Source organism: Sinohyriopsis cumingii, chromosome 5, assembly GCF_028554795.1.
Source record: "Sinohyriopsis cumingii isolate HCF-2022 chromosome 5, ASM2855479v2, whole genome shotgun sequence".
Taxonomy (NCBI): Eukaryota; Metazoa; Mollusca; class Bivalvia; order Unionida; family Unionidae; genus Sinohyriopsis; species Sinohyriopsis cumingii.
In genome coordinates this window covers 155,195,482-155,208,680 of record NC_142965.1, presented here as the reverse complement: position 1 = coordinate 155,208,680, position 13,199 = coordinate 155,195,482, and the positions used below count along the sequence as shown (strand labels likewise).

General features: G+C 38.4%; 1 protein-coding gene across 1 annotated transcript in view; it reads right to left on the bottom strand.

The window, feature by feature from the left end:
* The window catches only part of LOC149800505 (heat shock 70 kDa protein 12A-like), a 30,316-nt gene that overhangs the window by 15,046 nt on the left and 2,071 nt on the right, over positions 1-13,199 (bottom strand). Inside the window, exons 3-4 of the mRNA XM_089960132.1 lie at positions 12,580-12,807; positions 7,351-7,498 (exon numbers count right to left, since the gene is read on the bottom strand). Of these exons, the coding sequence (XP_089816258.1) occupies positions 7,351-7,498; positions 12,580-12,807 (376 nt within the window). The remainder of the gene's footprint in view (positions 1-7,350; positions 7,499-12,579; positions 12,808-13,199) is intronic.

Below are 13,199 nucleotides of genomic sequence, written 5' to 3'. Positions count from 1 at the left end.
TTTTCCATCAGTGATGTCAAATGTTTCTCTCATCGTCTGCACGTTTTTAATAGCCCTCAAAAAGTTTGGAAGTTAATTCTGCAGGTGTGCTAAACCCGAGACATACAGGAGAGTTCAAACTATCTTAATACATAGATAGGCTCAAACGACCTCGATCTCTGACTTGGTACAGACGTTTGAGTTCCTCTAACAGTGAGTAAAGTAGATCCTTAACAAAACCTGCTGCTTCCTCAGGTGGAACGTCAAACTCGAAGTCTTTAAATTTCACCATGTAGGTGTAAGTCATCGTCCTAAATGTTCTCGAAGTTGCTGTCTGAGTCATTTGGATGCTAATATACCCCTTTAGGTCTACTGAATCCTTTCCCTTCTTGGACACACTTTGCTGTGACGGTATGGTGGTGAAAGGGTCAATGATATTTGTTCCTTCTCTTTTTTCGTCTGCGTAAAGAGATTCATCTTTCTCGTCGCTTGTCCTTGCAATGAAGTGTCGTTTTCTGAAGTCGTCCCTTTTTCATACTGGGTGATATTAGCACGTCCGTAAGATGAAGTCTTGTGGTCTGGAAGTTGCACTGGTTGCACGTAGTTTGTCATGGTATTAGTACATAAACAACTAAGATGTGATACTGCATTGGTGATGTGATCATCAGACATATCATCACACGTGAGTTTCTCGTTGGACTTAAGTCTTACGCTCGATACCTGCTGTTTGAAAGGATTCATCTTTCTCGATTGACGTTGGTAGTTACAATGAACTATTAGTCTTGGACGTTGTCCCTTTATATATGCTGACCAATATCGACGTGTCCGTACGGAAAAGTGAAGTGGTTCGGAAGGCGAACTCTTTTCTGGTAAACAATTTGATAGACTTTTTCCAAGGGTCGACTGACGATTTGGTGTGTGTAAACGTACAATCTTGTGCGGTTCGTAGGTGGTCACTTTAAAGTTTTCATCCTGTCCAGACTGCAAGGCTTCTTTCAATACGCCAAAGTTCACAAGCCGACTGTTGCGATAATTGAGGGTCAGTCCTTTCACTTTACACTCCGTGTGCACTTTTCCTTTTTGGTCCCGGTATTCGTACAGCATGGGCTGTCACGTAAGCCGCAATGCCATTTCCAAATTTGTCGGCTTCTACAAAGTCCAGTTCTTCTTCGTAATTGACTAATATCAAGTCCTCACGAACGACGTCCACGCGTTTCATGTATTTGGTTTTGTCGTGAATCATCTAAAAGTATCTGAAAGGTTCGGTCAAATACTCCGTTTTGGGTAAACACGGTCGTTGTGCCATTTTACCCCACAAGCAATTTAACATCACTTTGGCAAACGATCGCCTTCGTTCGTTTTTCTCCACGTGGTCTAAAGTGATGCCCTCCTGCTCCAGGTATTTCTCCTTGAATTTCTTTTGGTCTTCGGGAGTGTGTCACCAGGAAGGATAGCCGCTGTCTTCTTGTTTCAGTTTCATATAGGCGTCTACGTAGTCTGCGAAAATACCTTTCTGAGTCTTGTCGCCTTTGTGGTACTGTTCTGTCTTGGGAAAGTGGTAAATTTCGTACACGTCTAAAAATTGGTATCCCAGGTCCAGAGCTTTAAATAATTTTACGCTGACCCACGTTCCCGTCAAGGAACGTTCTTCCTGGGTATGCTGACAAGGTCGGTCTTGATTGCACGTTTCGGCACAAGTACGGCACAAAGGAAGCATCAGTTTTCCTTGGCAATGGTGAGGTAAAACTGGATGGTACAAGTCCGTGGGAGGCAAGACTTTGCACTTTATCAATCCTTCGTATTGTCGAATGTTGTCCATGTCGATGTGTTTCGTCAGCAATTGCAGGTGTCCTGCGGAAACGTGACTATATGTGCACACGTAAGGATACAGCAAACACACGCCCATTTACTTGATTTCTTCTCCTTTCTCCTCGTCGGCTTGGTACAGCAAACAGGTGGCATTTGTCCGTCCTCCGTACAAATTGTTCCTCGGGTTCCGTGGGTCCACCAGCTTGTAACTTTCCACGATGCGTTTAAACGTTTGGTCGGTTTCAAACGGTGAAAGTGCTCGTGTTCCCACATTTTCACCACTTGGTATCCTTGTTGTTCTAAGTTCAAGCGCCACTGACAAATGGCTCGTACACCTCTTCCATGGTACGTTGTAAAAACTGACTTTCAGTGTCACGTTGAGGGTAGCAGATGGGACGTCCGTGAAATAAGAATCCGTTAAACTCGTACACGACCTTGGGTTTTCTTAAGTCCCAACCATCCATCGAATATGTTCCGATGGTCTTTTCGCCTCCTTCGTTTCGGGCATGTTGAATCAATTTGTCTTCCTTGTCGCCCAAGTAATGTAACCAGCGTAGGGCTTTGACCGAGTATAGACGTTTTGATAAAGTTCGTCGTTTGACAACTATGGTGTTTTCGGGCATGAATCGTTGGCGGTACACTAAGGAACATGGTTTGACAATGGTACAGGCTTCTTTCAAAGGATCGATCAATCCGTGTTCCATGAACAGTTCTCGAAATTTTCCAGAGCAACGCCACAAAATGTCCACGTCGGAACGACAATACTTTAACATTTCTTCCTGAAAGTCGAAGGGGTCCGAGGCGTGAGTCTGGTACCAAGCGTAGAAAGCGTCTCGTTGTTCGGTGCGCATGTTGTCGGGGTCGAAGTAGTGAGCCTCAGGCAAATGGGGTAGAACAGCGTGTTGATGGTCATTTCTGTCATTCCAAACATTTTAGGCATTCTACTCAAAGGTACGACCAAGTAACTAATCGAATCTTTAAACTGCACTCGGTCTACTCGCATGGAAATGATTTTTGGTTCCGTTCAAAGTCACTTTCGGTACTTTGTTCCGTTTAGTATCTCAAAAGAAAATGTCCATCGTATCCCTAGAAATTGTGAGCCACCACCGTGACATGGCGATGACAATCTCCATAACGTTCAATGTCCACTTGGCTCCATGTCTCGTCAATGGGGCCTAAGATCCAGTAGGCGAAATCGGGCAGCGTGTTAGGTCCCCGAAATATGTTTTCACGTTCTCCAGGAATCTCGCTGCAGTGAGAGCAGTGACTAAAGATAGGCTCTCGGATGCACTTCTCGCATGATCGGTGAGCCACGCAGAAATTAGTAATGTGAATGCCAGTCTCTTGCATGCATTCGAAATCGAAAGAGATGAGATTCCCTTTCTTCGTGTGGTTATCGTTTACCTCTTGCTTGGAATGGTATTCTTGAATGTATCATTCGTGTTGCAAGTCCACGATTTGGTGACAAATGTGACATCGTTTATCTCCTGAACATTCGTGAACTTTGGCATTATTTTTACGTATCCCTTTTTCACAAGTAGGGCACAATCTCAGAAGTTGACAAGCACTTTTCTTCTGTGAACCTTGCGTCTACAGATGTTGTTGGCAACAGTTTGGACTGACAAAAGTGCGCTGACATGCAGGGCAATGCACTCATTATTGTCCTTCGTCCAGACAGGGTTGAGAGGCCAAACATCCCTCACATCTCGAACCACAATGCTTGTATTGCTCTCGATTGTTATAGCCATAGTCACATTTCTCACAATAATAACTGTATACCAGGAATCGGGTGATACTGGTAATGGCATTGAAATGTTCGTCGTGATGATAGACGTGAATATATTTTCCGTCTTTGAAATCTTTGCCTCGAAACAACAGAGGTCCGCGCACTTTATGAGGGTTCACTTTCAAGGTGTCGCATGCAGCCAGGACATCTTGCAATTTATTTGCATTTCCAGAATGCCAGAGGGTGTTACATTGGATAGCCTCGCTTGCTGTAACAGGAGTTCTGCTTCACTTCGTTGTTTGGCTCGGTACGATTATCCAATGTTCGCCCAGGCTCTTTTTCATTCTGCCGTGTCGTTCTTGTCGGCATACGTTCATCCCAACACCATGGCACGGGCTAAACATGTCTGGTCTTGAGTGTTGTTAATTTGAACGAGGCTCTTTTTGGTGCTGAAAAGTTCGTCCACCAATAACACCTTTTTGAGTCCTGTCCCTTGTGGAAGAGAAACGTGGGTCATGAACAGTGTCGCTTTTCCTTCGGTTATGTGAAACTTGTCATTAGATTGTTGCACGTGTTGAATCTTGTTGATGACTTTGGAAGGTGTCAATTCTAATAGGCTGCTAAACTCGATCCAAACGGGGGACTTCAGACTGTCGTAATGAATGGAAAGTCTCAAGCGGTCGTCTTCTTTTGCTTCAGATTGCTGTTTCAGTGTGGTTAACAAGAAGCCTTGCAGTTTAGACAGCATACAAACTTTAAAGTGACCACCTACGAACCGCAAAAGACTGTACGTTTACCCACACACCAAATCGTCAGTCGACCCTTGGAAAAAGTCTATCAAATCGTGTACCAGAAGAGAGTTCGTCTTCCCAACTACTTCACTTTACCGTACGGTCACGTCGATATTGGTCAGCATATAAAAAAGGACAACGTCCAAGACCAATAGTTCATTGTAACTACCAACGTCAATCGAGAAAGATGAATCATTTCAAACAGCAAGTATCGAGCGTATTACTCAAGTCCAACGAGAACCTCAGCTGTGATGCTATGCCTCGCGATCACATCACCAATGCAATACCACATCTTAGTTGTTTATGTACTAACGCCATGACAAGCTACGTGGACGTGCTGACATCACCCAGTATATAAAGAGACGACTTCAAAGAACGACACTTCTTTGCGAGGACAAGCGACGAGAAAGATGAATCTCTCTACGCAGATGAAAAAAGAGAAGGAACAAACATCATTGACCTCTTTCACCACTATACCGTCACAGCAAAGTGCGTCCAAAAAGGGAAAGGATTCAGTAGACCTAAAGGAGTACTTTAGCATCCGAATGACTCAGACAGCAACTTCGAGAATATTTAGGACGATAACTTACACCTACACGGTGAAATTTAAAGACTTCGCGTCTGACGTTCCACCTGAGGAAGCAGCAGATTTCATTACGGACCTACTTTACTGACTGTTAGAGAAACTCAAACGTCAGTGCCAAGTCAGAGATCGAGGTCGTTTGAGCCTATCTATGTATCACGACAGTTTGAACTCACTGTATGTCTCGGGTTTAGCACACATGCAGAATTAACTTCTTCCAAACCTTTGAGGGCTATTGAAGACGTGCAGACGATGAGAGAAAAATTTGACATCACCAATGGAAAAGTGATCATTCATATGTCATACGTTGTACCTCTATGGGAAGAAGACACTGACTGCACTAGATCTGCTTACCGATAAGTGTACATAGCACGATGGACATAACATCAGATTTACGAATGAAAGGGGAGTACGTGATGGGAAAGAAGTGGTAGTTGACCAGATTATAAACAACGTGTGACAGATATAGAGAGAAATATGAACTTTGTCCAATTTGATTGTTTGTTGCTTGTTTTGTTTTAGCTTTTTCTTATAAATGAACATTTAGTGTAAATACGTTGTATATGCAGCGATTTTTAGAAAGGCGTGAGCTTTAATTTTAAAAAGTAGTTTACTAGAACCAAGAACTAAATAACTCGTAAAAAGGTTTGTTTCATGTCCAAATGTGTATGTTTTAAATGGATAGTGATTAGACCAAAGCACAGGCCAGAGAGCCCATGTATATACTTCAATAAATGTTTTTGTACCCATAGAATAGACTTTTCTTTTTCGAGTCTCTATTCTATCTGTGAGTCTTTCTTTATAACATTTCTGTCCTCGTTTCTGTGTGTTTCCATCTTCCTTGCTTGAATGTGCACTTGTTTGTTTCTGTATGACTATGTTTGTCCCTATTAACCTTTGTCCCTATAAATGCATTTCACCCTCTAAATAGTTTTGACCCTATAAAGACCGTGATGTCAACCGTGTTCAATTCCCCAGGTGTCATTCCCATGCTAAATTCCCATTATCCCTATACATGCCAGCCCATGTTAAATTCCCAGAGACCCCTTAGTGCCGGGACACCTTTTGGACTGGGGCATCCATTGACCCTATACTACTACAAGGTTTTGCCCCCATGTTGAATTTCCCATAGACCCTAAACAGTCCCACGACCTTTTTGACTGGCATTTCCATAGACCCTAAAGTATCCCACTATACTACTTACTTTGTCTGTAGTCCGAGTTTTCTCTGACCCTTGCCACCCCATTTTTTATATTTGCGTTGGAATGTAGTGTTAGAGTCCTCTGCCTATCGAAAAGCTGGAATTTGCCGACACCATTTGGTGTCGGCATTAAGTAACCGCTTACTAGCCGGCCTAGCAAAACTTGAACGATCTTTCATCGAGATATACCTGCATGAAATCGATATGAATATGATTTATTTTCTTAGAAAATTTCGAATATAACATTCGTTATATTTTTAATCTGTTGACAGACTAGAAGAAACTACAGCTTTGATGAAACTTGACCTGGAAATCGCCATTTGCATTCATAGTTACGTGATTAAAAAAATCTTGCAACCTACATGTCAATGACATCAGAGGTCCAATAGTCATGTGATATAAAAAATAAACCATTGCCAGAGTTGTTATACATAGAATTCGATAATATTAAATAAAAGTCACGTAATGTTTGCAAATAAATATAATGCACTCGTAATTCTCAACATATATATTCTGAGAACAACGACTAGAAACCTGTCGGTATCGCAGCAAGGTGGAGTAAATCAGATTCATCAGGTACTAAGCACGTGTCAGCGATGGTATTTTGTTTGTTACACGTGACTATCGCATTGTTCTGTGCTTCGTGAATCTTTTTTTTTTCTCCAAGTTGCTGCAACATTTTCACATTTCTGGTCGTTGCTTTTAGAATAAATATTTTGAGAAATTTATGTTCTTTCATTTTTCTATAAATTTTAAGTGACTTTCGTTTATATGTTCCATTTGTTTTCCTGCAGCAACATTAGGAATGGTTTTAAAAAGACATAAAATTACAGTAAAGAGTCTAATTAACACCAACATATAACGTTATTTATTGATTGCATATTCTGACTTTATCCAGCAGTCACTCTTCCAACACTCTTCGAAAACTTCGGGATTGCCCAGATTGCATCAAGGAAGGTCATGATAATTTCTGTGCATCTTATTAAATCATATATATATAATTTATTTATTTTATATAAGCTGGATGGATATTTACTGGTGTGTCTTTTTCACACCTTTTGTAAAATAAGACTCTGTTATTGCCTGACATGGAATAACTGTTTCATCCACGTATATGTTCGCCTGGCTTCAAAACACCCCACAGTTCATGTAAATAATGCAGTGTACCAGAATAGTCTTTATGCCGTAATATCCATATGATCCCTTTCCAAATTTATTCCTCGTTATCGATTTAGCAAACTTTCCTTTTTTTAAAAATTACCTCCTGCATCCAGCACCATGTACCTGGACCCTGCCATGAAGGACGACACACCTGCTCCCTCCATTTTTTCAACTGGAAGAAGACGGCAAAAGATAGAAGCGGCTTCTGGTTCCAAAGCGATCTTCAAGTTTTCGTTTTTAATACCGGCCTGAAAGTGAATTTTTGAAAAGAACCAAACAAATTTCATCATGTTTATTGTTGCGCAATTTGAAACGTTGCGAAAGATTTATTTTTGTATAACAATAAAATAATAAAAATACGTAATCACCATGCAATTCTTTTTATCTACGGGATAACTTCTCTTTTGTACCATCCGTAATTTGTATAAGTTTACCATGTGATCCATTGAACTGATAGAAATATCCTTCGTTAGTAAAGTTGTTTGTCACATTATTAAGTGAATGCACGTCAGAGAAACAGTTGAAAATTTCGTCGAATTTTTGCTGAGACGTTAGATATCAAATTATATGAAGAGAGAGATGGGACATTTTACCTACTTTTCAAATGAAAAGGGAAATGATACTTATGTACCCACTTTTGAAATGTAATGGGATATTGGACTTATGCACATATTTTTCTAATTTAAATGGGTATGGGACTTATGTAACCAATTTCCAAATGAAAATTGATATGGGAATGATGTACCCGCTTTTCAAATGTAAAAGGAAATGTTACTTATCTGCCAGCTCTTCAAATGTAAGGTGATATTGGACTTAGGCACCCACTTTTGAAATGCAAAGTGATATGGGACTTATATGCCAGATTTTCAAATGTAAGGGGATATGGGACTTATGCACCCACTTTTCAAATGCGAAGGGATATGTGACTTATGTACCCACTTTTTCCAATGCAAAGTTATACCGGAGTTATGTACCCACTTTTCAAATACGAAGGGATGTGGGACTTGTATAACCACTTTTCAAATGCGAAGGGATATTGGACTTATGTACCCACTTTTCAAATGCAAAGTGATATGGGACATGTGAACCATCTTGATTTAGTGTAAAGCATTATCTGAATGGTTTTATCGATATATGCAACACATTTGACCCTTGATTTAGGGTAAAACATTATTTGAATGGGTTTATCGATATATGCAACACATTTAACCCTTGATTTAGGGTAAAGCATTATTTGAATGGATTTATCGATATATGCAACACATTTGACCCTTGATTTAGGATAAAGCATTATTTGAACGGATTTACCAACATAATTTTATACAACACATCTAACGCCTACTTTAGGATGAAGTTTATCGACATATACAACACTTTTGGCCCCTGTTTTAGGGTGAAGTATTCTTTCAATGGGTTTAATGACATATAAAAAACACATTTGGCCCCTGTCTTAGGGCAAAGTATTATTTAAAAATGTTTATCGACATATAAAACACATTTGGCCCTGATCGAATGAATCAGGCGTTTGTATTGTTACTTATATTGTTATCTTCTATTCATTAGCTCGTATGTTAAAAGTTATAAGGATGTCAGAACAATATTCGAATATGAAAATGTTTAGACTGACCATAAAAAGCATTCGAATTTTACACCAAAGGTATATTATTATTTTTTTACAAATGTAAGGGAAATGGAAGCCAGTGCATGTATGTTTCTTTGTAGCAGTTTATTTCACTTGATTAAAGTCTGAAGTCATTTAAACATGCATTTTTGTTAATTCAATCAAATGGTAATTGCAACATCAACATGTTTATATATTTTGCGACTGACTGAATTAACACTTTTTCCTTCTATGATGAACTGAAGACAAATATTTGTGTATAAGTCGTGTCGACTGATTGAATTAACATTTTGTCCTTCTATGATGACTTGTAGACAAATATTCGAGTGTAAGTCGTGTCGAAGAAGATAGACCCTCATCTGCCGGGGCATAATGCAATGCAGATCTGGGTCTATGTAGCTTGTGATTAGATCCCGTCTATAGGCTAGTATACATGGCAACTATCTTCACAACTGTGTTATTTTATTAAAAGACTGGCAAAGAAATTTCTGACTTGTTGAACTACCTAAAAGAATCTGATTCACATACCTCTATGAGACTGTCATAACTTGCATCATTGCTGTCATCAAAGGTATAAACCAGTCAAAGCAACTTGTATCATTGCTGTCATCAAAGGTATAAACCAGTCAAAGCAACTTGTATCATTGCTGTCATCAAAGGTATAAACCAGTCAAAGCAACTTGTATCATTGCTGTCATCAAAGGTATCAACCGGTCAAAACAACTTGTATCATTGCTGTCATCAAAGGTATAAACCAGTCAAAGCAACTTGTATCATTGCTGTCATCAAAAGTATCAACCAGTCAAAGCAACTTGTATCATTGCTGTCATCAAAAGTATCAACCGGTCAAAGCAACTTGTATCATTGCTGTCATCAAAGGTATCAACCGGTCAAAACAACTTGTATCATTGCTGTCATCAAAGGTATCAACCAGTCAAAACAACTTGTATCATTGCTGTCATCAAAGGTATAAACCAGTCAAAGCAACTTGTATCATTGTTGTCATCAAAATTATCAACCAGTCAAAACAACTTGTATCATTGTTGTCATTAAAAGTATCAACCGGTCAAAACAACTTGTATCATTGTTGTCATCAAAAGTATCAACCGGTCAAAGCAACTTGTATCATTGTTGTCATCAAAATTATCAACCAGTCAAAACAACTTGTATCATTGTTGTCATCAAAATTATCAACCAGTCAAAACAACTTGTATCATTGTTGTCATCAAAAGTATCAACCAGTCAAAACAACTTGTATCATTGTTGTCATCAAAAGTATCAACCGGTCAAAACAACTTGTATCATTGCTGTCATCAAAAGTATCAACCAGTCAAAACAACTTGTGTCATTGTTGTCATGAAAAGTATCAACCAGTCAGAACAACTTGTATCATTGCTGTCATCAAAGGTATCAACCGGTCAAAACAACTTGTATCATTGTTGTCATCAAAATTATCAACCAGTCAAAACAACTTGTATCATTGTTGTCATCAAAAGTATCAACCGGTCAAAACAACTTGTATCATTGCTGTCATCAAAAGTATCAACCAGTCAAAACAACTTGTGTCATTGTTGTCATGAAAAGTTTCAACCAGTCAGAACAACTTGTATCATTGCTGTCATCAAAGGTATCAACCGGTCAAAATAACTTGTATCATTGCTGTCATGAAAAGTTTCAACCAGTCAGAACAACTTGTATCATTGCTGTCATCAAAGGTATCAACCGGTCAAAACAACTTGTATCATTGTTGTCATCAAAATTATCAACCAGTCAAAACAACTTGTATCATTGTTGTCATCAAAAGTATCAACCGGTCAAAACAACTTGTATCATTGCTGTCATCAAAAGTATCAACCAGTCAAAACAACTTGTGTCATTGTTGTCATGAAAAGTTTCAACCAGTCAGAACAACTTGTATCATTGCTGTCATCAAAGGTATCAACCGCTCAAAATAACTTGTATCATTGCTGTCATGAAAAGTTTCAACCAGTCAGAACAACTTGTATCATTGCTGTCATCAAAGGTATCAACCGGTCAAAATAACTTGTATCATTGCTGTCATGAAAAGTTTCAACCAGTCAGAACAACTTGTATCATTGCTGTCATCAAAAGTATCAACCAGTCAGAACAACTTGTATCATTGCTGTCATCAAAAGTTTCAACCAGTCAAAATAACTTGTGTCATTGCTGTCATCAAAGGTATCAACAAGTCAAAACAAATTGTATCATTTATGTCATCAAGAAAGCAACCTTTAAAATAACTTGTATTATTGCCGTCATCAAAGGCACCAACCAATCAAAACAATTTGTATTATTGCTGTTATAAGAGGTATTAACTAGTTAAATAAACTTGTATCATTGTTGTCATCAAAAGTATCAACCGGTCAAAACAACTTGTATCATTGCTGTCATCAAAAGTTTCAACCAGTCAAAATAACTTGTATTATTGCTGTCATCAAACGTATCAACCGGTCAAAACAACTTGTATCATTGCTGTCATCAAGAATATCAACCATTAAAACAACTTGTATAATTGTTGTCATCAAAAGTATCAACCAGTCAAAACAACTTGTATCAGTGTTGTCATCAAAAGTTTCAACCTATCAAAACAACCGGTATCATTGTGTCATCAAAAGTATCAACAGGTCAAAACAACTTTTATCATTTCTGTCATCAAAAGTATCACGATCAAAACAACTTGTATCATTGCTGTCATCAAAAGAATAAACCATTCGAAGCAACTTGTATCATTTCTGTCATCAAGAATATCAACCTTTATAAATAACTTATATCATTGCTGTCATCAAAGGCACCAACCAATCAAAACAACTTGTATTATTGCTGTTATAAGAGGTTTCAACCAGTCAAAACAACTTGTATCATTGCTGTCATCAAAAGTTTCAACCGGTCAAAACAACTTGTATCATTGCTGTCATTAAGAATATCAACCATTAAAATAACTTGTATCATTGCTGTCATCCAAGGTATCAACCAGTCAAAACAACTTGTATCATTGTCATCAAAGGTATCAAGTAGTCAAAACAATTTGTATCGTTGCTGTCATCAGGGGTATCAGCCATTACAAAAGCGCCCAAATGCTTTGTAATGCGAGGCCGAGTTGTGAGCATTTACTGAAATAAATTCAATTTATACTAAAAACAAAAGACGCTAATTCGCATATTTGATGCCAGCAGAAAGTAAGCTTCATATTCAGCGGGATTAGTTCTTTTTTAGATGTATTTTAACTTAGTGTTACTTATGACGTCGTTTGTATCATGTTTCACAAACTTAATGATGGCTTTTTTCTTCGAGGCACTAGTATTTAACGGGGAAAATCAGCCCAGCCAGCGCAAAAAAAATCCCTATCATATTTAGTATGAACTGTGACTCAAACATTGCGATTGACCCAAACGTAAAATAGTAGAAACCGTCTTCGAACTTGAAAGATAAGAAAGTGGTGAAAGACACGGACACATGTCCAGATGGTTGAAATGAATTAGATCATTCCAGTCTGATTATAAAGTAAATCGTGTAGTGAAACCTATCGTGAACCCACATTGGAACAGTAAATGAAATGAGACAAAGAAGCACACAGCTTGGGTTAGCAAAGTCAAAAGCATAACGTAATAGTTCTGGACAGATTTGAGATGCTTTATGATGTGTTTTGGAAGAAACTGTTCAGAGTAATAATATCAATTTGCAAGAAACCTCAACAGCGGCCTCCCTCATAAACTGTTTGGCAGCGTCATTCCAAATAGCCGGAACGGTCAATACCCACGTGATCTCATCTTCTCGGATCGCATCACCGGCCAGTCGATCTCTGCTTGTATTTAGCATGTCCTCCTTGAGAAATCGAATGGCGAGGGAAAAGACCGTCTTTGCTGGTAAGGTCTTCTTTTTTGTTTCATCTTCCAGTTCTAGATCTCGTTTTAGGTCCTGTGATAAAAAGTCAAGAACTACCTTTATACAACTACTTTAACTTAGATTATCAAAAATAGCTATTGATATTTCTTCGTGGCTGGAATCACTTACCATCAGAAACATATTTGCTAAACATTGTGCCGTGGTGCGCTAATCTATCCCGAGCCCATCAAGTTTTTACAGGATAAAGGATTCATATGCCGGCGAGGATTACATTCTTGGATCAAAAGGGCTGGGATCAAGTGCTATCTTCACCGTGCAAAATTTATTCATATTTTTAAAAGTATGACTGACGATGAGTATACAACATTTTGAAATTATATATATATACATATATATATATATATATATATATATATATATATATATATATATATATATATATATATATATATATATATATATAT